Below are 25,570 nucleotides of genomic sequence, written 5' to 3' on the forward strand. Positions count from 1 at the left end.
TTGATGTAATTTGTGAAAGTAAATAAAACTATAAAAGTAATAGGAAAATATCTAACGTTACCTTGGTGTTCAACCACATCGGATTATGTACTCAAAATGGGCGGATTATTATATTCGAACAATTCAAACCGCTGGCAATGAAACGATGCATTTCAGTTTATCTACTTCCGTTGCACATGTGCTTGTCTATTAGCTTTGTATCTACCTTGTTCAAATCTATTTTATATCTACACTTTACATTACTTTTTTTTCTGAAGCACTCGATAGTAAAGTACAAACTAGTGCTAGAATAAACGGAAACATTCATGACATGACAAGGTTAAAAACGTCAAGGACATTTTAACTTGCTCTTAAAGCATTATTCAAACGTTATAAAAGTTATGTTTTTTCCTTTATAAAGAATGAAATATTTATTCGTTAAGAGCTATTCTGCAGACTTGGAAATTGAATTATAATTATTATATCATATTCAAGTCTAGAACTTCTTCCATGTTTTGTTTTCAACTTTTTGTATTTTTTGCCTATTTCTTGTTTTTCATGGGATTGCATATGTATATATTGGCAGTCAAATTACTAAATGTAAAATATGTAAATACGGAAACAATTATAATGAACAAGATACGCTTTAACCCCGATTTAACGAAAAAGGGGACGGAATCTTACCAGTCAATGACTCGCTGGGGAAAAGTTTTGAGTCAAACCAGTTTTTTCATGTTTTTTGATGTTGCTTTTGTTTTGTTGTACACTAAAATATTTTAGAATGTTGTAATGTTTTAACTTTACTGTGAAAGAATTGGATAAATAGAGATGATTCGCCAAATTTGTTTTAAGTTCCGTACAATTTTATGATTTTAAACATGTTCAGCAAAACACATCGACGCCGGTACGAAACAAAAAAAAAACCGAAACATTTAATTTCTTTAGTCAATTCATTTTTACCTAATATGATAACTCTTACGTTATAAAAGTAAGTAACAAACAAAACGGAGCGATCGAATAGTGAATTTATTTATATACTGTGCTTAACACTGACAAATAAATTAAATCATTTAAGGGCAGCACTACGAGAGACTCCAACTGTTAAAATTAAATACAAATATAAAAAAAACTTGTTTACTTGATTTTTACGAATCAAAAATAAAACTATTTAACACAACATGACATTGACTGCTAATAATAACAGCTCCTACCATAAACCAAAACAAAATTCCACCGGCAATAATTTTTAAAATGATTTTACACGTGCTTCTAACAGCTAAATGACATACCAAAGTAGCCAATCACATTTAGTATAACAAACTTATGATACACCCTATAACCGATCGTAAGCCCGTTTACATATTCAAATTATGTTATTTTGACAAACATTTATCATAACAATGAAAATGGTTTATATCTAATTGTCATTTTAACTTCTAATTTGACGAACTTTTCTTAAATATTGAAATACCATAATCGCAGTAAACAACATCCGTCAGCTTGCATTTTGTTTCACTGCCAGAAATGTATATGTAGATAAACTTTCAAATTTTATTAAACAACATTCCGTAGAAATGTATACTATATTGACATACAATTATGAACTGAAATTTGTAATAAAAACAAAAAAAAATTTAATCAAATAAGATAATTAAAACATGTACAATTAATCAACCATAAGTGTCAATATGTTACACAAAAAAAACGAATAAGATGTAAACAGAACATTGACAGAATTAACAAAATTTACTTAAAGCACTAGAAAAGTAATCTTTAAAGCACCAGAAAAGTTCACTGTACAAAATCTGCTGGATGCGCTAGATGCGTTTTTCGGTACATAAGTTAGGATGACCGTTATTGGTGCTCTCGTTTGCTATTGTGTTTTTGCTTAGTTTGTGCGTGCGCGTATGCGAGTGTGTGTGCGTTGGTGCGCTCGCACGTGTGTGTGAGTGAAATATGTGCGCGCATACATGTGTGTGTCTGCGTGCGTGTATGTATGTATGTATGTATGTATGTATGTATGTATGTATGTATTTGAACATGCGTGCGTGTATGTGCTTGCGCGTGTGCTTTTTTGTTTTTTATATTCTTTTTGACAAATTTTACTACACATGTATGCCATTTATAGCTCCACAAACCATAAAATATTTACTAAAACATGAGTTATATTATATGGCCAATATTTATTTATTTTAAAAACTATAATAAGATACCGAAAATTAAATAAAAAAAAATTAGAAAAAGAAATATGAAAAGGATAGCATGTCGCGGACATAATCGGCCTTAAATGAGTTTTGATTATTATTGTTTTTTATCTCAGTTCAAATGTCATTCGACTGCATATTGGTTATATTTGTAAAGCAACGTTTACAATGTTACATATGTTGATTTTGTTTTGCAAACGAAATACAATTTCGTAGACATAGGCATAAACAGTGTACTGAGAAACTGAGAAATGTATTTCTTTTTCGCAATGATATGGTGTTTATTAGGATTTCTGCCGGGTATGTGTGTATTTTTTTGTTCTGAATGTTTTTTTTTTCTTTCTTTTTTTTTGATTTTTTTTTCTTGTTTTTGTTTTATTTAATCAAAGTCATGATGATAAGAAAACTTATTACTTTAATTAGTCATTTAATTACTACGTAACATAGATAACTTTCAAGACAGCCTTTGAATTATCAAAATTAATTTTTAGAAATAAACATGCATTAATTAAAAAGTTGACATTTCATACATTCTCAAAAGCGAGGTCGAAGTACTTTTGAGAGATAATTTCCTTTACATATACCGACGGCTGAACGCAACACTGGCCTAACTTGATTTTTGTAAAATTAAAGAAGGCTATAAAATTTAAAAATTCTATATAAAATTGATATTTTTGTTATTGCTTTTAGATCTCTTCATTTAAAAAAGTTTTAAAAAATATATATCAAAGGAGTTTTGCGAATAAATTTAACTTAATACAAACAAATATTTGAAATGATCTTAGTTGGATCAGTTTTCCATTTATAAATCACAAAATTTCCATGATAAATTGTCAGCAAAACTGGTCTAACTTGACTTAGCCCTATGTTGCAGAGGCTATAAAAACTTTACAAATTCTATGAATTTGATTTTTATGTTACTATTTTTAGATCTCTTTATTCTTAAAAGTTAAATTATATTAAGAAGGAGTTTTATAAATCAATATCACTTAATAAAAATATATTTGAAATGATCTGAGTTGGATCAGCTTTCCATTTATAAATCACGGAATTTCCATGATAAATTGTCAGCAAAACTGGTCTAACTTGATGTAGCTCTATGTTACAATTTCAAAAAGGGTCAACTAAGGTCAAACGCATAATCAATGAGTTCTATGTTTGAAAAAAGGATAATAAGTGTTTATACGGTATTTGCACTATGATAGACATCAGACTGTGGTACTATCACAAGAAATATTTTAAAAGATATATATAGATTTAGAAATTTAATGATTTAGGGAAAAAAATCAAATTTTTTATTATATACTTATAAATGAAATATTGAGAAATATTGATGAAATAAAATGCGTATTTTCATTTTCCGTATTTTCACTGTAAAAATTTATTTTTCACTGCAGTGAAACATATTTTCCGTATTTTCACTGGTGTCTTGCCGAACTACTTTCTTTTAAATTCTGCCAGTACACAAAATTTAAGGGAAAGTATTTCAAATTTTATCGCAAAAAAGAAAAATATATATATAATAAACAGAAAATTCAAGTTTTTTCTATAAATACATGATTTATTTTCATCTTGTGGCATGAAAATTACCATATTTCACTCGTGGCTACCGCCACTCATGAAATATTTATTTTCATACCACTCGATGAAAATAAATAATGTATTTATAGAAAAAACTTGAATATCCTCTATTTATTAAGCATTATTCAATGTTACATTGAAATTGATTTTTGAATATTTTATCCTATTCTGAAATGTAATATATAGCTTTTTTACAATCACAACATAAAAACAACAAATAAGGCCTTTCATAAAGAAAATCATGAAAAGCTTTTAAAAAAAAAAAAAAAAAAAAAAAAAAAAAAAAAAAACTTCGAATTATTATGCAAGTTAATAATTACGAAATAGAAAAAATAAGAATCGCTAAAGAAAGCCCATAAGGCAAAATTGAAAATGTTGCAGGCTCAGTTTGTTTGAGACAATAGAGACGCCTAGCGGTCATACTAATAATTTTGTACAACCGCTAGTGTTACTAGCAATGAAGACTGACTATTATGCTGTAAGTAACTCATATTATCAGGCCAAAGCAAATAATGTCTGAAATAAATAATACTGATTGTTAAAAACCATGAGTTCTATTGAAAAAACAAGTCATTTTCAAAGGAATCCATTCCCAAGGAATGATTTTATGTGTCTTAAACCTTGTATATCTCGTGGTCAACGTCACAAATGTTAGATTCATATGTTTTTCCGTCAATTAAAACGTTTCTTCAGCTATTTATCGAATCGATCCTCGTGCATTTTACAGGTACGTTTGTTTTTTTACAAAGTCAGAATAAACATAACAGCATTCCTATGATGGATTGTATTACTCTCGTTTAACAGTATATAATTTAATTCATTCTTAGGCCTGGCTGAGTTAAAATTTTATACAATCAGCTTGAAGTAATTTAAGCCTTAATGGAATGTCTGTTATACCATTAATATGCTGATAGTATTAAAAACCATACGTGGCAACAAACCGTGTAAGAATAGGGTAGGGCATAAATATTGTTTCTAAGTGTGATGTAAAAATATTCTATGCAATATCCAAATTATACATTTCTTTTGTTTCAATCAAGATTGAAATACTTGCGGAAAAAGGGTCCATTGTAGACCAAATCACGTTAAAAGAAACGACCTATCCATACTTCACATCTATGTAGTTATATTGTTTGAAGTTACCGAATGAAAAAAATTATTATTGTTTAATTTCAGGCTACCTGGCATCGAGCTGTTACAATCCACCTTCAGGTAAGTTTTGATTCTCTGTAAGAATTATTGGTCAGGTGTTTAAGCTACCTCAGGCTGTTAATTAATGAATATAAACTTTACGCTTTTTTTACATAAAATGTAAAATAATTCAATCATATCAATCTATATAGTAATGCATCGAACATGTTGTGTTCGTTATTGATTCAAATAAAAATACGGGTAAAGAAATCAATTAATTAAATTGATATAGAGGATATTTGTTTAGTTCAGTGTAAGATCGGAATATATTTCACCGAGTGAGCACCAAAAGGTATATTTCACGAGTGGCGCAGCCACGAGTGAAATATGAATTTTTGATGTTCACAAGGTAAAATATATTTCGATCTTACATTAAACTAAACAAATTTTCTTTTTATCATATTCAAAGAAACGTTTTAAAAAAGACGTTAAACCTAATACTGAATGAAAAGCGCGCCAAAAAATAATACAACGTGTCGTCATTTATGACGTCACGTCATTAAGTTGGTACCCAGTTCTGTGCACGCAGGTACTTCACTGAAACAACGTAAGGGGCATAAATTCAAAACAGTGAAATTATCAAAGTGGTAATTTCACTGTTTCAGACAGTGAAATAACCAGTTTTAAATCACTGATATATTTCTATAAACCACCGAAAAGCATGTAATAAACTGGTATAATGTACGTTATTAAAAGTTTCTGGAAAACCTTTCAATGACAAAGTATCAACATGTTTTAAAAGGTGATGAGGAAAAAGTTTTTAATGAATGCATTTACGCTTTTATTGATTTTTTACACGTGTCTTGTTATAAAACCGTTATGGTGGTCTCGTTATGTTAAAGCAATTCAATTATTTTTGTTAGTTATGAAATGGCTAATGGAGAATGTTGTGTAATAAAGTATCGCTACGTATATTTATCTTACATTATCATTAACAGGGTCGTAAAGTTGTCTTTTTGTATGCCGTAACAGTTCCTTGAAATATTATGTAAGGCACATGTACTGTCTTTTCTATTTTATGTAGATTACCTTAAAAATGCTGTACCATATGAGCCAACACAATTCATTTTCGATCAGCATGGATCCAGATCAGCCTGCGCGAATGTGCAGGCTTGTTTGAATCCATGCTGGTCGCAAACGCATTATGTTTTATATGTTTTGTCAGTGCGAGGCTCATATATAGATTATTTTAATTACTGTTAATATTATGTGTATTTACATAGCGTTTATAATTAAGAGTATCATCATTATCATCATCATTATCAAATCATTATTATTATAATTAGTATTTATATTTTTGCTTTAATCTGTGTCTGTATTGTTAAATCCACAGTATATTTTTGTTCCTGATGAAACATTTCATCACTTACATAGCATGTAATTACATTTACCTCAAATAAGAAGAAAAAACATGTTAATTTCAGATTTGTGTAACAATAATTTGATTGAAATACCGGACTTACAATCTAGAGATCCATCAATTCTTTACACAAACACATTATCTCACTGGAAGTATTGTGACGTGTATGCGATTGACACAAATAAATGGTACAAAAGTGACAGCCCCATGACCTCACAATGTCCGTCAATGTACATGTGCGGAACAAAGTACCCCATTTGGATGAATGGTTAGTATAAACATAAATACCTTTAATTTATTAATAATAAAAAGTAGACAAAGAAGATAATTATTTATTCTTTGGTGACTGTTACTAACATGCTACATTGAAATTTGATTTTAATCATTTTCCAGTTTTGCCCTCTTTATGACATAAATGTTTATAACCAGGTTGAAATTCAAGAAGTTGTTATTTGCACGTCTGATAAAACAAAACGGAAAATACGCTAATGCGTCTTCTAATCTCTTTTTTACATTAACTCAAATAAATTAAATAAAACAAATTTTCAAATCTTAACTGTTTTAACTTTAATTTACCCAGGTCAGAACCCAAGGCAAGAAGAAGGATTGGTAAACAGGACCTCTTGCCTAAGAGACTTTGACACCTGTTGTCTTCGTACCTACAGACTGTCCGCTATCAACTGTGGACAGTTCATGGCCTACTGTTTCGTCGATTTACCATCAAGTTGTCGCCAGAGATATTGTTTTGATAGAGTACAATATTAGCATAAAGGAATAAATATACTTAAAGAAAAGTACATAAAAACTTAATTGGTTCTAAATACAATGAACTGAAAATATTACGTCATTTGTTATCTGTATTCATGGCCGCATATATTTAATTGCATAAAAGAATGAATAAACTATGTATTGGAAGCTGCGTTCCCTGCGTTCCCATTAACTGTTCAAATAAAGTTGGCAAAGTAGTGTCTTAAAAAACTTACAATTTTTATTGACACAATATTGTGACCAAAAATATACCGGTAGTGTGTAGTATTTTGAACATATCTACTTTGTGTGAAGCCAAAACATGTTTATTTATTAACAAAGAGACTGTGTAGCAATTATCAATATTTTCTGATATCAAATTTGAGAAAAGTATATCTTTTAGTTATAAATAATAGGATTGATAAAATAATTATAGATATTAATATTCTGACAGAATTTATTAAGTATAAGGAAAAAAGAAAATTGATAAATACATAAACATCTTAACAGAAGAAATTGTAAATATTCTTACTTTGATTAATATAAAGATTTTCAAATTTCTTCACTTGTTTGTTAATTTGAACACATTTTACTTCATTCAGTTTTCCGTTGGCTATTGTAAATATATATACGTTCAGGTTTCATTTCTACTGTCTGATCTTATTGGAACATTTTGTATGTACCAACGGTTGTAAATTATCACGCTACACGCTAATCAATTATTTGTGTATACATCTACTACATCTCGACTCTCAAAATATACACCTGGAAATAGGTTAAGCGCACCCTGTTTTTTTATTGAAAGCACTGTCATGATGTGACGACTTTATTGAGCTAAGAAATAGTAAAGTAATCAGTAGCGATACCAATTAGTTAATCATAAATCAGTAAATTTATGAGTTTAGTTAATTCTTAACCAAATTACTGAAGCATAATAAAATGTGTTGTTTTTACCAAAATATGTAAGTGTTTATAAGTATAGTGTTGGAGCGTTGACAATACATTAACTGGTGGATGTTTTTTGTTAAATGCTGACCATCACGTAAACTAAAATGACATTATGTAGCCAAATTTTTATTAACGTGTGCAACTGCCACGTGGCCTAATAGCCTCAGAGTCAGTTGTTTGTTTAAATGTTTACTAAATGGCGCCTCACTTAATAAATGCTATTATAAGGTAAAGCAAAGGTTTTGCGCGTGCAACCTCCGCGTTTTCGGAACATTTTGGCACAAACAACGAGATTGTTTGAAGTCAAATTCATTTCAAGTTTATGAATAAATAAATATCTTTTACGAGGAAAGTTTAAAGGTAAACAGACCGAATCTCTTACAAGAACAATATTTTCATTTGTGAATATTATTGTTTTTAATTGATATTTAAGTATTTATGTCTGAACATTTTACTATAAAATGGTCAAACTTCCAACATTTAAGTTTGTCAAACACATCAAGATTGAAAACGCTACGAAATGCAATTTATCGCACCATATCAATTTTAACAAGACCATGGTCCAGAAACACCAGAAGACGTATTCATATGATGGTAATCAAGAATTTAATTGTCATATTTTGTGTTATCCCTCAAATAGTGAAATGAGTACATCCTCCATTAGAAAAATGATGTCAAATCGAAAGTCGCAAAGTTTCACATAAAATGTTGACTTAGCTTGCTTAAAGACAGGAAAATAAATTATACTTTTTTGTGATAAACATCGCTTCAATCTAGGTTTGTCCAGGATAAATAACTGTGTTTTAATATTTATATCACTTAGTAAAAACAATGAAAATACTCAAATTAAGAAAGACATACTGTTTTGAATTTCTTTTATTATCACATGCTTGATTTTGGTCTTGCTGTCATTAACAGATAAATTGTATGTATTAATATTGAAAAAGTGAACTCCGATAAATAATTTACACACATTTATATTGTCTATCAAGTTTTCTTACAAAAGAGACAACGTATAAAGTACATAATATTTGTACGACTAACAGTGCGTTTGAAACTCAATTATTGTACAATCTTAACTAATTGCAAAGCTATACATGTACCAATCAGTTCCAAACTAACACTGTATTTTTTAAATCCATTGCCATGTTGCTGATAAGTTTTTCCCGCACTATTTTCGGTCACGCACACGCATCTTGCCGCGTTTGACACTGTTTGACTCACCACTGATGGGTTTGTACTTATACGAACGCTAACTGCTCTGGCCGGTGTACGACTGGTCAATTGTGCACTCACAGGTGTCAAGGCACTAGGATAGGTGACTGGCGTGACACTTACTCCTCCACCTTCCCCCGAACGAGTTGGCTTGACTCCTTGTGATTTAAAACATGACATATTATTCAATTAAATCAATTAACTTCAGTAATTTGTTTGAAAGTATCCATACAATTTTATATTCAAGTAATTTTGCTTAACCTAGCAATAAAAATATAAGTGTAGAAATATCTAGAAAAAGTGATCTCTCGGAAGCATGAAAAACAGCAAAATTACATGTAAATTGCAGACAACTCCAGTTTCAATTCCTGAATCGAGTAACTACATTAGCATTAAACACTTTGTACATTATTTTCTTTTCTCTTTATTAAATCAGAGCCATCGCAAATTTCGTTTGTTTTTTTTTACTTTTTCTAAAAGTAATAGACTAATAGAAGATTAATAAAACGTTTGAACAAATATATAAAACAAATAAGGAAAGAAATTCCCTTTTTAAAATTTAACTAGGCAGGTCTAGTTACATTTATTGTACTGTCCAAATATGAATAATTTTCATTAAGTTAAATGGTCAGTTTTCAGCTGATATCAAAGTTCAATTTTACATCTAAAATTGTGCAAATCGTCCAAATGTCATAGCAGTACATCAAAGGACAAGATAGTAGGTTTCTTTATCAGATAATCTAGGTCAGCTGATATTAAAACTCAAAATAAGGTAATTTTTTAATGATTTTTTTTTGTGTAATAAATGGAGTTTAAATCCGTGTAAGTGTATTACTGAATTTATTGAACTCGTTGAATAAAATAATATTATTCAACTCGTTCAACAAATTCAGTATTAAACATATACTCAATATCCTCTATATACTAATTAATAACGTTTTCAAGATACTATTCATGATATTTGAATGTTCATACTGAATCATTAAAAAAATTATCAACAATTTTAAAGATTTTTATCATAAGAATATCAATAAGATACATTTCTAGTGCTTACCTCAATATTTGAAATACTTACCGATTGTAGACCTATCTATATTTAATTATAATGCTACATGAAAATGCATTTTATCAAACACTAAATAGCAATTACAAGAACTATAAGATTATAAATTCATAATCAACCTAAAATAATAGAAAAAGAATATTTCCCTACCAAACACAAAAATAAGGCCTAAAACGGTTGCGAAATACATTATGTAACTCCCCAATATAACATGTATCATACATTCTAATCTATTAGATATTTAAACATATGTATATTTAAATTGTTGGTTACTAATTTGAGGCCCTGTCGAGGATAATTCATTATTCATTGGTTGATTTTTTACATTGTATTAACACTGTATAGTTATATGGCGACTTTCCAGCTTTGATGACAGAGAAAGACCTCGGGTGCCCTTTCTAACTATTTCATATACCAACGGTGGCTGAGTAGAACCACCGACATGCTACGAGACAGCACATAAAACATTACTTAGACGTATCTTCTTTAAATGTTGCAGCATATATAATTACAGTCACTGCTTTTATCTAGAGGGATCAAAGATGTCAAAAGTGCTTACAAAGGTTTTGTTTTATTTCTTAAACGCTGTCTCAAATCAAAGGCCATGTCAAAGATAACATACTTCTGTTATCATCGAGACAGACTCCGCTAAGGGTTTGTTGATATGGAAAGACTGAAAATATTCTTTGCGTTATATATGAAGCTTGTGTGCAAAAACTCAGATCATACGCTCGATCACAAGGGAAACCTCGCGGATATTATTCATAATAACCTCGGATTTAATACGAATAAAAAGTATTTCTACCACGTGGTTTTATATGTAAACAAAAACAGGGGATGTAATCTTTGATTATGTATAACCAATTTATATATTTGACATTAAAAATAAATTGTATTAAGGTAAATTAGATTGAAAATATGCCAGACAATTATAATCACTTATTCATTGCGACAGATAGGCATTTTGTACTTTCAGTTTCTGTATAATATAAATAATGTTCTGTTTTACTTCTATAATTTACTTAATACGAGTATAAGCAGTATTTTTGAATAAACATCCAGCATTAAAATACCATGTCATAATATGTTTAGTATCTTAGCGTAGGTTATAGTAAGAAAAACCGTATTCTATTCTGCTTTTACTAGCCATTGTATTCGAGGTCTTTAAGTTTGACAGAAAAGGACAAATAGTATGCGATTGGCTCGATACGTGTTGTGAAAAAGACTTTTGGACCTCAATGGGATTCTTTTACAACCAGGGTGTGGTCTCCTGTCCAGTCAATGTTGAGATATTCTCGTTATAAGATTAATTTTCAGGAATGTGTTTCGTTTTTGTTTTTTATTGATTGATTGATTGATTGATTGATTGATGATTGATTAAATAATTGATTGATTGATTCATTCATTGACTGATTGATGATTGATTGATTGTTTGTTTGATTTTTATTTATATATTTATATATTTATTTAATTTATTTTACTGTTATACAGAATTCATGCATAAGTGTATACAGAATATTATATAGTTCGATTAAGTTGAAAGCTACAAGCTTATTGTGAAATAAATATATTTACATTTTATATGATAGCTTTACCACTTTACGATTTCGTTATCGCCATATGATACATATATTATTGTATGAAACACATATCGTTACATTGTTTCATGCTTCAACAACCAATCTCATAAAAGTATATATTATTCCACCCTGTTGACGGGCAATATTATTTATGCTGGCCACATTATTAATGCACATGATAATCTAACAATATTTGCAAATATTATATTATTGTGTATGTCCTTTACTTACTTAATCCAGTGATAAAGAGAAATGTTCATATATAATAAAAGGTTTAAGATGTCATATTTTAGTGAATGAATAGATTTATCTATGCAGTAAGACGATGGATTAATGGTCAATGAAACAGTACGTGTCCATGATAAATAGAGATTTATATCGTTGTTAAAATAAACAGGGAAACTTGAAGTGTATGGTTTTATTGATATTCATGGCTAGGGTTGATTCATAATACATTTTTAATTGATTGCTTGTATAAAGAAAGTTATTTTAGAAAACAAGTTACAAAACAATTGCAACTAAAAAATAAATTAAATATTAAGCATTTAATTTTATCAAAATATCTTATAAAATATTTAATATTGTAATTGTTTTATTAGTATAAAATCAAATGCCAGCCATTTGGTTACTTAGCATACAAACTATTTGTTAATAGAGTAAATAGAGTCGATCGGGTCACTTATGACGCTAATTGAATAAATTGCCGTGAAGGGTAATTGTGAAGATAAGTTTATTATTTATACTGGTCGACGAAATTAACCATATGTGCTAGATTATCTGCTCACTTGCTGGTACATCAGCATCGACTTTTCAAGCTAAATCTTCCTTGACCTGTTTTTAGTTCGTTGGTGGTGAGTAGAGACGACAATACTTCAATGGCACCATGTTTCAAACGGCATCATAAGAAAACCGGCTCTTGTTTGCGCCACCCTCCCGAGTTAGTAACGACAAGTCAACCAATCGTCTCTGGTATTTAAGGTGACTTGACCTTGACTTGCCTTGTGTACGCAGGAGGGATTTGGAGAAGATGAAGCTTATACCGGTATTATAAAGAGAATTTCAACCAATCAAAATTCAATTAACTTACCTGCTTGATCAAAGCAACAACGCGCTAGAAGGCTGTGTGATAGGGACAACAATAGTGATAAGGATAATATACACGGTTGTTATTTCTTCAAATTATAAAAAAAAGTATTTGTCTAAATCCTCAGATCATATTCGGTAAAATACAGAAAAAAGAATTCTAAACAAAGTCCAAAACGGAAAAACAAAAATGTTTCAAGTTAGATTTGATTGAGCCTGTTTATAAACTATATTTCAGAGTGTAAACGATTGTCTACACCCTTTAACACCGCCTGGAACAGAATTCAACATTTACGCAACATGATGAAATTTTAAATTTAAAGGCATATGTGCCGGTTTTTATCAAATATGTAAGTGTTTATGTTGTATGTATGTTGTTGGAGCGTTTACAAAACATTTGCGGGTGGATATTTTTAGTAAATGTTTACGATTACGTAACCTAAAATGACATTATTCAGCCATAGTTTTCATAACGTGTGTAACCGTCACGTGCCCGGATAATAGCCTCAACGCTTCTCATCATACTACCAGTATGGCATCTTATGCGATTTTGAGGTAAATTTTGCCATTCTTGGTGCTTGTTCCCGTTGTTGCAGGTAGACTACAGGTGGTTCGTTCCATTGCCCAAATAAAAAATAAAAATTTCAGTTATGGTCATGACAATAAAGAGGCAAAATGTCGGGTGTGCTTTACTTATTTCCAGGTATATATTAATCGATTCAGTTAAATCTTAATGCAATTGCAACGCTCTTTCATTGTTATCATAGCCCTTTTCATTTCCCTTGAATACAGCTTAACCCGTTGCTTTGGGGAGTTATAGATGTGCACATCTTCTCACATGAACGGACTTAGCAATAACTTGTCTGAAATTTTAATGTGAAATTCATGCCTTCATTACTTTTGAGGGTTCACCCTTTTCCAGTCTTTATTATTTTATTTATTTACTTATCTATTTATTTATTTATTTATTGTCTTTTTTATCTTATTCTATAAAGTTGGCAAACTATACGTTATCTCATTTTAGCTCGATGAAACTTTAGTTGATATATATTTTTTAAAACGTGAAAATTATTATATGTTTAGTTTACAATTTGCAGTGGTTATGTTTTAATTCATAAAAACAATTTTGAACAATAAATTTCAGATTTATTATTCATGTTTAACAATACAATACTGATTTCAATCAATGAGATATAACCCGTATCATACACAGTATCACTATTTCTAGTATATATAATTTATGAATACACGTGCTTAATAGTCTAAAACTCTAATACTAAAATTTAACTGACAAATGTGTGCACATCTGATCACATTTTTACTCAAGATCGGCCAGATGTTAAAAGTCCAGCAAGTCCCGGGAACATTGAAACTGACATATTATAATTAGCCTTTATATAAAACAAACAAAGTAATAGTATATATCAAATTGATTTGATGTTATTTTGCAATTTGAAATGCAAATACATGATTGATTAATAATTATTAATGAGCTTATAAAAGTATAACATCCAGCATTTGACGTGTGTAATTCTAAAATTGAAAAAGCCTTGTGGTTAACTCAATCATAGTACTAAAATAATTTTTTTTTTTGTAATTGTTTCAATCTATATTGTGTTTGTTTATCATGTAACATGTTTACCTTTGTGTCGAAATAAATCTATCTATCTATCTATCTATCTATCTATCTATCTATCTATCTATCTATCTATCTATCTATCTATCTATCTATCTATCTATCTATCTATCTATCTATCTATCTATCTATCTATCTATCTATCTATCTATCTATCTATCTATCTATCTATCTATCTATCTATCTATCTATCTATCTATCTATCTATCTATCTATCTATCTATCTATCTATCTATCTATCTATCTATCTATCTATCTATCTATCTATCTATCTATCTATCTATCTATCTATCTATCTATCTATCTATCTATCTATCTATCTATCTATCTATCTATCTATCTATCTATCTATCTATCTATCTATCTATCTATCTATCTATCTATCTATCTATCTATCTATCTATCTATCTATCTATCTATCTATCTATCTATCTATCTATCTATCTATCTATCTATCTATCTATCTATCTATCTATCTATCTATCTATCTATCTATCTATCTATCTATCTATCTATCTATCTATCTATCTATCTATCTATCTATCTATCTATCTATCTATCTATCTATCTATCTATCTATCTATCTATCTATCTATCTATCTATCTATCTATCTATCTATCTATCTATCTATCTATCTATCTATCTATCTATCTATCTATCTATCTATCTATCTATCTATCTATCTATCTATCTATCTATCTATCTATCTATCTATCTATCTATCTATCTATCTATCTATCTATCTATCTATCAAAAAGATTAATTCTAAAACATGTTTGAAAGAAATATATAAAAAATTGTATTTTTTCGTAAGAGTTTGCATATAATCATTCCTAAAGAGTCACAAGTTTATATTTTCCAATACTTTTGTATTATAACATGTTATTATATTTACGTTACAGTAGTCATGTGCATTAAATAACATTCTTAAATATTAAATCTATTTAGAAAACCGTCCACACAATTATGATAATAAAATCATTTTACACTTTATAATTTAAAACAAAAAATCATAAGATACAGATTCATACTCTTTGATACTGTTATTTATCCGTCGTTCCTGTCATACTTTCTCCTCTGAAGATCACATTCTTAATCATTGAAAAACTGAAACATTGATACAAATTTAAAAGCCGGAATAAGTATTTCAAAATCACAAATCCATTTACACGGAATTTAGATGAACATGTTTGCACACTTCAATGTTAGGACTGTAACTAACAGAGTGTAACTTGCGCTTATTCCCTGAACACTGTTATCATGTTGTTGATCAGATCTCCCTTGACTGTTTCCATTCTTACAAACACAATTTGTATTTGTTGAACCACTCGGAGACGTAGCGTATAAACTCTTCGGAAAAGCAGTTGACAATGCATCTCGTGGACTGGCCGTTGCCATCTCCCCTTTTGGACCAGCAGTAGATGCCGCTGTTTTTGGACCAGCTGTTCTTTTATTTCGATTGTTGTGAATGGATCGGCACCTCCTGATTGACTTGGCAGCGCTCCTTTGGAGTGCATATATAAAACAAATATTATTATATAAACTTTTAAAAAGATGCAAGCGTTTTGTTTTGCTTGTACATTCGAGAGATACTTATCAATTCTTACATAATATGAAGTATAAAATATATAAGTTTATTTTCACACATGCAGAGTTGTCCATTTTGTAAGTTTCGTGAAAAGAATACGTAATTCACATGAAGCGTAATTCTTAGTAAAGAAATGAGAAAATGGATTTCAATATCACCTAGAAAATATTTAACATACTGCTTTATTTATTTATTTATTTTACTTTGATAATTCTATAAAGATTTACTGTAGTTGTGTTTAAGACAAACATTTTAGAGTGGTTTCATATATTTGTATGTCATCTGCTGAAAGTATTTAAAAATGCTATTTTTTTGGTGGTTTTTTTGTTGAGTGTCTGTCTTACAGTTTGTTATCTGACTTTTTTTTTTAAACAAAATATAAAATTGCAAAATTGCAAGCAACTTTGATTGTTTTCAAATAATGATTGTATTGCTTAATGTCTTAGATGAACTCAGCTGAGGTCCCAAAGCCTAAGAACTAAACTTATCAATAATAATAATATAGAAAATCTTAAATTGATCAACCAGGGTATTTAAAAGGAGAAAAAAAGATAATGACAAAATGTACGCCAGTTTTAATTGAAAATTTTAGTCTTATTTAAGCCAGATTTGAGTTTTTAATATCAGATATGTTTGCACATTAAAAATAATTTTCTTGAAAACAGATATAACGAATGATCAGAACTTTTGCCAACAAGTTATTTTAATAGACCAACATCAAATGGTATAAAAATGTATACAAATTTCAGAAAATATAGTCATATTATGTAAACCAAATCCTCATAGGAATCCATAAAATAATTTGTTTTTTAATTTGGTTTCAATGTTAAACGTCTCCTAAAGTATAGCATGTCAATCTTAAAATGGTTTGTAATTGAAAATCAGGAAATTAAAATGTTTCTTTCCTTCTTTTACAACCACATTGATATAAGAAAATTAAGAAGAAAGATTCAATGATAATTCTTTACTCACCAAACGCTAAAATGATGCCTACAATAATTAGCAAACGTACTACGTAGCTTTCCATGACTACTGCATAAATGTAATGAAAAAGTAATGAACTGATCTTAATATGCGAATTTTATCATTCAATTCTAAAACAAGTGAGGCCCTGGCGGAGCATACAAAAAGAATAACCATGACTGTCTCAAACAATTGCAAACGTTTCAAACTTCCATAAAGAAATACACGCAATCTCTTGTGTCGCAAGGATCGCGAAATTATATGACATGCTTTCCAAAAATGTGTAATTTTCTCCGGTGACCTCATTACATTGTTTTACGTAATGTTATGCTTCGGCATAATCTTTACATATTATTGTACATGTGTTCTGCGGCAGAGTACTTTGTTATAATCCGGCGGAGTATTTTGTTATAAATCATGTTTCTTGATTTTCTTGTGATATTTGTTTTTGCGGGAATTATTTCATTGCTATATAAGTCAAATTTCAGTGTCACGAGACAGAGCTTCTCGGGATTTCAAGTTATTATGGATAATATTTAGGTTCAAAATTCATCCATATTGTGTTCTTTCGGCTTTAAAATTATACAGTGCTGGCAAAATAAAAGTTTGGAAATTATAATTCAGTGTTTGTGCTCTCTATTAAAGTCTTTCATGTGATTGGAGTAAAATAAAGTGTAATTAAAGTATACTCCTCCACATCTTGCACTGGGGCATTGTTAACATTATTTTCGCCGCTGATGCTGCTGCTGTACCTTACTTGCTGTCTAATGTTGTTGTTACTGTTGTTTGTTGTTGCATTTGCTGTTGGTATTGCTTCTGTTTGCTCTGTTTTCGTTCGTGCTGCTGCTGTTGTTATTATTGTTTATATTGCCTTTTTCTGATATTGTAGCAGCTCAAGTTGCCTTTTTGTTTGTGATGTTGTTGTACATTTTGTACCTGCTCCAGTTGTCATTTGATGTTAATGTTGATGATGCTGGTGGTGGTTGGGGTGATGAGGAGGAGGAGAAGAAGAGAAGGAGGAGGATGATAATGATGTCATTGTCTTTTTCTGTTGCTGCTTTTGCTGTTAAAATGTCTTATTTAAGGAGACTGCTTGGCCGAGAAAAATATGTTTTGTTTGTTTGTTTCATTTTGTTTTACGTCCCAACAACACAGGTCTTATGGCCACGTTCCAGCTTTACTGATTAAGGAAGACCCTTTCATGCCTTATTTCAGACACGAACAGGCACCTGAGTAGAACCACCACGTTCCATAAGCTAGCTGGATAGCTTTCACCAAATGAAAAATTCCAAAGTCCCTGTCGGAATTTGAATTCACAGCGGTGAGGGGCAAGTGATTTGAAGTCATATGACGACCATTGATTAGATTTAATAATTTGATTTACACGTCTTTAATCAGTAAAAACGTCTTTATCTGAGAGGTTACTTACTCGTCATTTTCCTTTTAACGTTATTCTTTTAGTAAATTCATATTCAAATATTGCATAGATATATAAAATGCAGGGCTTTTTATCTAATGCAGTGTCACAGGCCTTTGTATAAAAGAAGGATTAAGTTTCGAATTTTTAGTTACAATGGCTGACATTCTGAAGTGGAAATGACGAATGACAATTTTATGCATATTTTTATTTAACCGTCAATGTTTGAATTGAATACAGATTATTGATAGGTCTTTTTTTCCTTAAGATGTCAGATGCAAAAGCCTTTATGTTACTGTCCCCCACCATTAAGAATGCAATTACTTCCTTTGTCAAAATTACTTAATACCTGATTCTTCATTGCTTCAATGACATAGCAATTATTTTCATGGTGAAAACATTATCTAACAAAGTGCTGGAATATTCACCGTCCTATCAACATAAACTTTACATTTTTATGAGATCATAACTACCCGGGTATATAAGCTATAGAGCAAGAGTTGATAAAGTTGAGGTATGACTGCCGCATATCCAAGGTTTGCCTTTCACATGTCTTAAAAAATGGGGAAATATATATTAATAATTTTTTTCCAGTCACTGTTTTATTTAATTGACCGCTCGATCTAAGGCGTTTGCAAGGAATGAATAGTAAATATTTCTAGGGGTGCTTCTGGGGGACAGAGGGGTTAAAATGACCAATAAAACCCCTACTTTATACCGTCCTCACCTGTGCATTTGAAATGAAATTGGTTTCTAGACAAACAGCCCCCTGCTGAAAAAACATAAAAAGAGTCAGGTGTGTGTTAAAGGTTTATGTATCTGTTATAAGGTATAGTAAGAAGCGACATGACCACCGAGGATTGGTATACAAACATTAGTACCAAAACATACCTGAAATGTGTTGCGAAATGACGATGATACGTGAACGATAGAGGTACCGTTTTTGGAGGTATACGATAAATTGCTCTATCGCTACTTCCGAGCTAGTGAATGTCGCTCAAATCAGGTGTCAACTAAAGTTATGGGTTGTCATTTTTTTCTCATTTATTTTGTAAACCAGCTATCGAATTTAAAGAATGCTTTACCTTGTAGATTTGTTAAAAGTTTACAGGAAATGTAGAGTTAATAAATGTGTGTTTAAAATAAAGTTGAAGCGGCGTTTCCCAGTGTGCGAATTTAGCGTTGCAATGGACAGCTTCATCATGAATCATGCACAAGCTTGGAAGTAGCGATAGAGCGATTTACAGTATACCTTCGAAAAAGGTAGCTCTATTGCTTACCAGGCGTGCATTACGGAGTTTGATGAAACATAAATTTGCGGGGTTTTTTTCCTCAAAAATTAACCTTGAGACAAGTAACGTCCGTTGGAACTGAGAAATATTTTCATTAGGTATCGTGTTTATTTAGTTCTTAATTTGTGAATGATTTAGTATTATAGTCACAATTAAAATGACAATTAATCTAAGTCGCGGCGAAAACTGTATTGTTTATTTAAGAAATAATGTATCCCAAACTGTGATTTTATAGCTCCATAACATCACTGTTTGGAGTTCGGATGCGAGGAATTATATCACGAGGGCGAAGCCCGAGTGATATAATGTTACGCATCCGAACGACAAACAGTGATGTTATCCAGCGATAAAATCACCGATTTGGATATATTATTTCGATTCTAACACGACATAAACAAATAAATGCTGCCGTACCTGCTATTAAGCAAAATTGCCCCTGATTTGTTTCCGTACTTATTTTCAGCGCGTCGGATTTCATAGTGGTTACGTCAAATGTACAATGATAACGTCACACGTCTAAACGCCAAACAGTGACTCTATTGCATAATAATACACACATTCGGTCCTTCTATGTTCAATAGGGAAAAATGCGGGTCGTGTTAGAATATGTATTTAGATCATTATTCAAATATCGTAATGAAATCATAAAATGTTGCGATGAAATAGCAGATACACACCATTATATGCATCAACTGGGTTGTTAATACTTTATCATATCTTTTGGCTTAATTTAATTCTAGAAAATGAAGATGAAAATATTAAATTCCTCCAATGATTTAGCCAACATATAATTCGAAAACCATGGACTGATGATTATTACCTTGTATAGGAGTAAGGGGCAGGTGTAATATACATTGTATTTCTTGAGTTTATATCAGGATATGTCAAGGAATATGAGATAATTTGCATCAGCTACAGCATTATCTTATTCTTTTATTTAGTGTTGTTGCATGTTTCTGGTTCTCTTGTGATTAAAGATCCCAATATTTTTAGTGTTTATGATTGGATACTTCTATTATCTACCGGTGCTAGGGAGCATCAGCGATGTTGAAAATTCTCTTTATAACCAAGTTGGCAATTTGCTGTTTATTTTCTTTCCTTTTTCTTTTTTCTTTTTCTTTTTTTTTTTTTTTTTTTTTTTTTTTTTTTTTTGTTTTTTTTTTTTTTTTTTTTTTTTTTTCAATGCTTACGTCACCAGATTTAATGATTTCAAGAAGGCATTCTTACAAAAAAAGTGCAGACATGTATATTTTTGTAAAAGTACATAAAGTAGAACATTGGGAAAATTTCAGCGTTTCTTTTATTGTAACTTGAGTGTAAATGTCATTGAAACTGGATGCACATGTAAGAGTAATGATTGTGTCATGTTTCGACATGACAACACATTAATAATGGTATAACAACCATCTGTCTTGATTTTTTACTGGTTAAAAATATACTTGGATAAAAATGGGCTTAAGTCACTTCAAATAATAGATTCAAAAACAAAGGGTGTTATAACTGTAATTAATAAAACTGAGTATGAAAAAGCCCAAACTATTCGGACTTACAAATGTGGATTTATTTCTCAAAGAACATGTTAAGACATACATTTATAGTACATATTTGATAACTGTCATGTTATTTATTTGTAAAAGCAATTGTATTCTAAAAATGCATTTGATATAACAATCTTGACGGATTCAAGCAAAGTTAGTGTTAAAATATCATTAGTTAAATTGGCCGCATTAATTGCGGTCCTCAATTCCCGCAAGAAAAAATACAATGTAAAAAGAAATTATACATAACAATTGTATCCGATATGTTCTTATTTTGTGACAGAAAACTCTTTTCTTTAAGGTTCATTATGTCTCAAAAACGAATAAAAATATTTAAAAAGTTGAACATGAGTTTTAAAATGTCGAAATAATTGGTTTAAGAGCATGTGACCTAGCTTATTACCCGAGGAATGTAGCGCTGAATGTGAGATTATTTGCCATAAAAGTAGCAAAATGTAAACAATTTAGTATTTTGACCTCCATACAAAGTAATAAAACAACATAACTGAACTTATTCCCAAAAACCAACAGATACAAACTATTATTCAGGTGATTTGCCAAAAATAAAAGACCCTTAAATAATAAGCCTTTTTCAGGAATAAAAATAAAAGCATTTCTGGGACATATTGTGCCTTTAATGAATACACATTTTCCAAAGGGTTGTGTGGATATGATTTCTAATAGTGTACCGTTTTCATATTATCTGCCATTAACCTTGCTATGAGTGTTTGTATTATAAGTATTGTTGATATATCCTGTTCCCTATTCTTTTTTATTTCTACTCAAAATATATCTATGTGACAAGTCTGTCACGTTTTGATTTCATTCTGTTATATAAACAAAACATCGTTGGCAAAGAAAGTCATGAAAAACCCAATAACAACCGAAACTATACAAGTAGAAATTATATGGCAAACACTCTACATAGTTCCAGGATTGTACAAATAAACAGAAGAAAGTAGTTGACACAGATCTTTTGAAAACCGTTTCCAGATCCATTTGATTTCCCTGTACCACTTCCGGTTCCAGATCCACTTGATTGCCCTGTACCACTTCCGGTTCCAGATCCACTATTTCCCGATTTGTGTCCGGTACCAGACGTAGAAGAATTTATCCCGCTTGTAGTTCCTCCACCACCGCTTCCACCACCTCTTAAACCACTCCCATTTCCTCCAGCACCGCCTATCGCAACAGCACCGCCTCCTGAATGAATTGGTGTCGTACCTGTAATAGAGATAAACACAATAATCACATAAAAATGCATTTGTTCATATTTGTGAACCAAATTGACTGGATAGAGAAGGAAAACAAATGCGTACTTAACGTTCAACCCTCATGGAACAGATAATTAAGTCGATGACTCCAAATCATAGTCATTTCTCTGAAGAAATACTATAACATACCGTTTTATTCGCAATATGTAAATGCCAATTAGCATTGCTATTAAGAAATTAAAAGAGCCATAATATAGAGTTCATAAGTTTGGATATCTTTTTTGAAACACAAAATTGACTCAGTTTTGGTCTTAAGACTGATCTCGGATTTAAGTCTTTGTATGATTAAAAATTGGTTTAACCTTATTGTTATTATAATTATCATATTATTGAATAAAACAAGTTAGTCAGTCTCCTAAATAAGATCATGGGTATAAATGAGTATAAATTATATTACTTATATAAGACTAATTCATAATCAGAAACTATTCCAGATTGAAAACTTGCCGCCGGAAAATAGATTAAAATGATGGTACCAGCATATTTAACAAGTCACAATAGCGATAAGGTATACATAAAGCAGAATAAAACGATAGAATGAACGATAAATTATAAACAATGACATAACAATATTCTGTAGTAAAGATAGTTCTCTAGATATCCATTTCAATAACACAAAATAGTGAAAGAAAAAAACAATTTTAGAGCGCAAAGAACGTCTAAATTGTAAATGTTACAGACTCAGTTTTATTAAGCCTATACATGTGTGGCAAGGGAATGTGCAATATACCGTCAATGCCCACTGGGAGCACTGGCTTTCACTTGTTTCATCACTTGAACTTACTAGGACATCTGCAGCCGTATTGTATCTGAAAATCTGGACATATAGAATCCTTCGAGGTGTTGTATGGATTGCAGATGAGTCCGTTTGTGATGTCACATTTTGCGATATATTTGATGACGGAGTCATTCCTGAAGCCGGTAAAGGATTCGCCTTTTGAATCCTTGCACCTTGCAGCGGTTATTGGTCCATTTGCGCATACAGAATCAAGAACATTCGCTGACTGTTGCTCGTATTCGGATCTTAAGTAAAACAAATACATTTTGAATTGTATTGCAGGGAAAAGTAATTCATTATAATTTGTTGTACAATAACTTTCGTGATTTTCATGGAAAGATCAATCAACGAATTTAAGATCCGACGAAAAATTATCATTTACTCATATGATCATTTACAAAATATAATTACATTTTATTTGATTTTATTATTATTATTATTTATTTATTTTATTATAATTATTATTTTGTTTTTGCAAAACAAACAACCCAAGAAAATGTCCTTTAAAAAGCCGCTAAAATTAATGCCAACTAAGAAAGTGAATACTTTTTAATCGTAATTAAAAGCTTTGTCTAAAATAGAATTGATATTTCGATTTCTATAACACTATCTCTCTTTACATCTCTAACATCGAGAAATATGTAAAATATGTACTGCAAATATTAATGACCAATATATGTTATCATTAAAATATATGCATTCATTTCTTATTGAAAAAAATTGACTAAGACTTTATAGAAAATAAATTTCTAATTACCTCCGTTTATTTACATGAAATGTTGAATTTGGTTATATATTTATAAATAATGCTTTTTGGAACTTACAATATTGATAAATCGTAATTTGATCATCATAAGAATGATACAAAAATTGTGTTACAGGATCTTTAACTAATGCAAATATTTTTTTTAATTTTATTAACAAAAACGAGAATAATTTTGTAATCACATTCATGAATTGGCCTACTGAATGTAACATAAGTGGAAACATTATTTCATTTCCGGCCCATTGCATGTTTTTTTACAACGTGTATTTTACCTGTTTAACTTTGTTGGAGCCGAACTGTTGAACCATTTAGTATCCCAGCATATTGTTGGAATCGTTGTCTGACCTAAATAAAACCAACATATAAACACTGATAATTGCTCGCAAATTTAACTGCAATGATCTGTAATGGAAGGTGTGTATGTAATACGATGAAAAATTACGCTGATAATATTTAGTATAAGACATAACAACAAGCAAAGAAATAATTTAACATAGAAGTTGTTAGCAAGTGTGAGATATATGATCCGATATTACATTTATTTATGTAGCAGATACGTACATGTATAAAAGTGATCTCGAACAAAATAGTATTATTCATCAGTTAAAAGATAATTCTAATTCACTTACAACTTTATAAACATTTTTCATTCAAGCAGCATTTTTATAAGAAATAGAAATGATACATTTCTATTTTTTCATTATTTTTTGAAATACTTATGGAAAATGTGCCCATTATAAATTAATCCACTTAAAATGATTTATTTTTGTTCTGCTTGAAATGGATGATTTTATACAAGGTCCATTAAACTTCTATTGGATCTCTAATATAGCCTTAAATATTCATTTGGCAGTTATTTTAAGCTATGTTCAATGTTTACATAAATGTAAAAAGACAAAACTTTCTTCACAAGCATCATTAACAAATCAGAAAGAAAAAGAACAATTTATGAAAATAAAGAAAAATAAAACATTTCTTACCGTATACTACAATGAAGCCTGCAAATGCTATTAGAAAAAACGCGCGACCACCCATGATAATAATTCTCGAAATCACACTTTTGAATTTGATTCTGTGATATACTTAACAATATATCTGTCCAATATCTTAAGGAATTCGAGGCCCGAAAAGTGACCGGACATTATCACATTGTTCATTTTAAAGTTTAAAGTAGCATACCTTCAGATTCTTGCTAATTTTAAAATTGTATTAAAAGGTAAAATATTGTCAAGTGTACAAAGAAAGTAATATACACATTGCACTTTCAGTCCACGTCAAATACAAAGTAAAGGTCAAAATATGCAATACAATTACATTGTATACTAGTCCTTATCTGTAAACATACATTGTTTATACTGCAAAATCA

At 30.2% G+C, this 25,570-nt stretch overlaps 3 protein-coding genes across 3 annotated transcripts; 1 reads left to right on the forward strand and 2 right to left on the reverse strand.

Moving 5' to 3' along the window:
* Positions 1 to 2,333: 2,333 nt before the first annotated feature.
* LOC132729063 (uromodulin-like) lies at positions 2,334 to 7,623 on the forward strand. The gene is made up of 4 exons (XM_060714806.1): positions 2,334 to 2,483; positions 4,941 to 4,976; positions 6,380 to 6,583; positions 6,896 to 7,623. The coding sequence occupies exons 1-4, from the start codon at positions 2,435 to 2,437 to the stop codon at positions 7,078 to 7,080; spliced, it is 474 nt and encodes a 157-aa protein (XP_060570789.1). The 5' UTR covers positions 2,334 to 2,434; the 3' UTR covers positions 7,081 to 7,623.
* Positions 7,624 to 15,526: 7,903 nt separating this feature from the next.
* Positions 15,527 to 17,223, reverse strand: LOC132729050 (uncharacterized). The gene is made up of 2 exons (XM_060714788.1): positions 17,149 to 17,223; positions 15,527 to 16,092 (listed from the first exon to the last, which is right to left on the reverse strand). The coding sequence occupies exons 1-2, from the start codon at positions 17,201 to 17,203 to the stop codon at positions 15,827 to 15,829; spliced, it is 321 nt and encodes a 106-aa protein (XP_060570771.1). The 5' UTR covers positions 17,204 to 17,223; the 3' UTR covers positions 15,527 to 15,826.
* Positions 17,224 to 21,414: 4,191 nt separating this feature from the next.
* On the reverse strand, positions 21,415 to 25,351 carry LOC132729067 (cysteine proteinase 4-like). The gene is made up of 4 exons (XM_060714812.1): positions 25,185 to 25,351; positions 24,477 to 24,549; positions 23,445 to 23,683; positions 21,415 to 22,610 (listed from the first exon to the last, which is right to left on the reverse strand). Exons 1-4 carry the CDS (start codon positions 25,237 to 25,239, stop codon positions 22,291 to 22,293), a joined length of 687 nt encoding a protein of 228 aa, XP_060570795.1. The 5' UTR covers positions 25,240 to 25,351; the 3' UTR covers positions 21,415 to 22,290.
* Positions 25,352 to 25,570: the final 219 nt, after the last annotated feature.

This window comes from Ruditapes philippinarum, unplaced genomic scaffold (assembly GCF_026571515.1).
Source record: "Ruditapes philippinarum isolate M1 unplaced genomic scaffold, ASM2657151v2 ctg1638_1_1_1_1, whole genome shotgun sequence".
NCBI classification, from domain to species: Eukaryota; Metazoa; Mollusca; class Bivalvia; order Venerida; family Veneridae; genus Ruditapes; species Ruditapes philippinarum.

What these genes read in the sequence shown, in the direction of transcription:
- LOC132729050 (XM_060714788.1), bottom strand. Translation starts at nt 17,203, where the DNA reads ATGGAAAGCTACGTAGTACGTTTGCTAATTATTGTAGGCATCATTTTA. An exon ending in AGGCATCATTTTAGCGTTTG is followed by an intron (nt 16,093 to 17,148) that starts GTGAGTAAAGAA and finishes TGCACTCCAAAG; the next exon opens with GAGCGCTGCCAAGTCAATCA.
- LOC132729063 (XM_060714806.1), top strand. Translation starts at nt 2,435, where the DNA reads ATGTATTTCTTTTTCGCAATGATATGGTGTTTATTAGGATTTCTGCCG. An exon ending in CTGTTACAATCCACCTTCAG is followed by an intron (nt 4,977 to 6,379) that starts GTAAGTTTTGAT and finishes TGTTAATTTCAG; the next exon opens with ATTTGTGTAACAATAATTTG. An exon ending in GTACCCCATTTGGATGAATG is followed by an intron (nt 6,584 to 6,895) that starts GTTAGTATAAAC and finishes TAATTTACCCAG; the next exon opens with GTCAGAACCCAAGGCAAGAA.
- LOC132729067 (XM_060714812.1), bottom strand. Translation starts at nt 25,239, where the DNA reads ATGGGTGGTCGCGCGTTTTTTCTAATAGCATTTGCAGGCTTCATTGTA. An exon ending in AGGCTTCATTGTAGTATACG is followed by an intron (nt 24,550 to 25,184) that starts GTAAGAAATGTT and finishes GGTTTTATTTAG; the next exon opens with GTCAGACAACGATTCCAACA. An exon ending in ATACGGCTGCAGATGTCCTA is followed by an intron (nt 22,611 to 23,444) that starts GTAAGTTCAAGT and finishes TCTCTATTACAG; the next exon opens with GTACGACACCAATTCATTCA.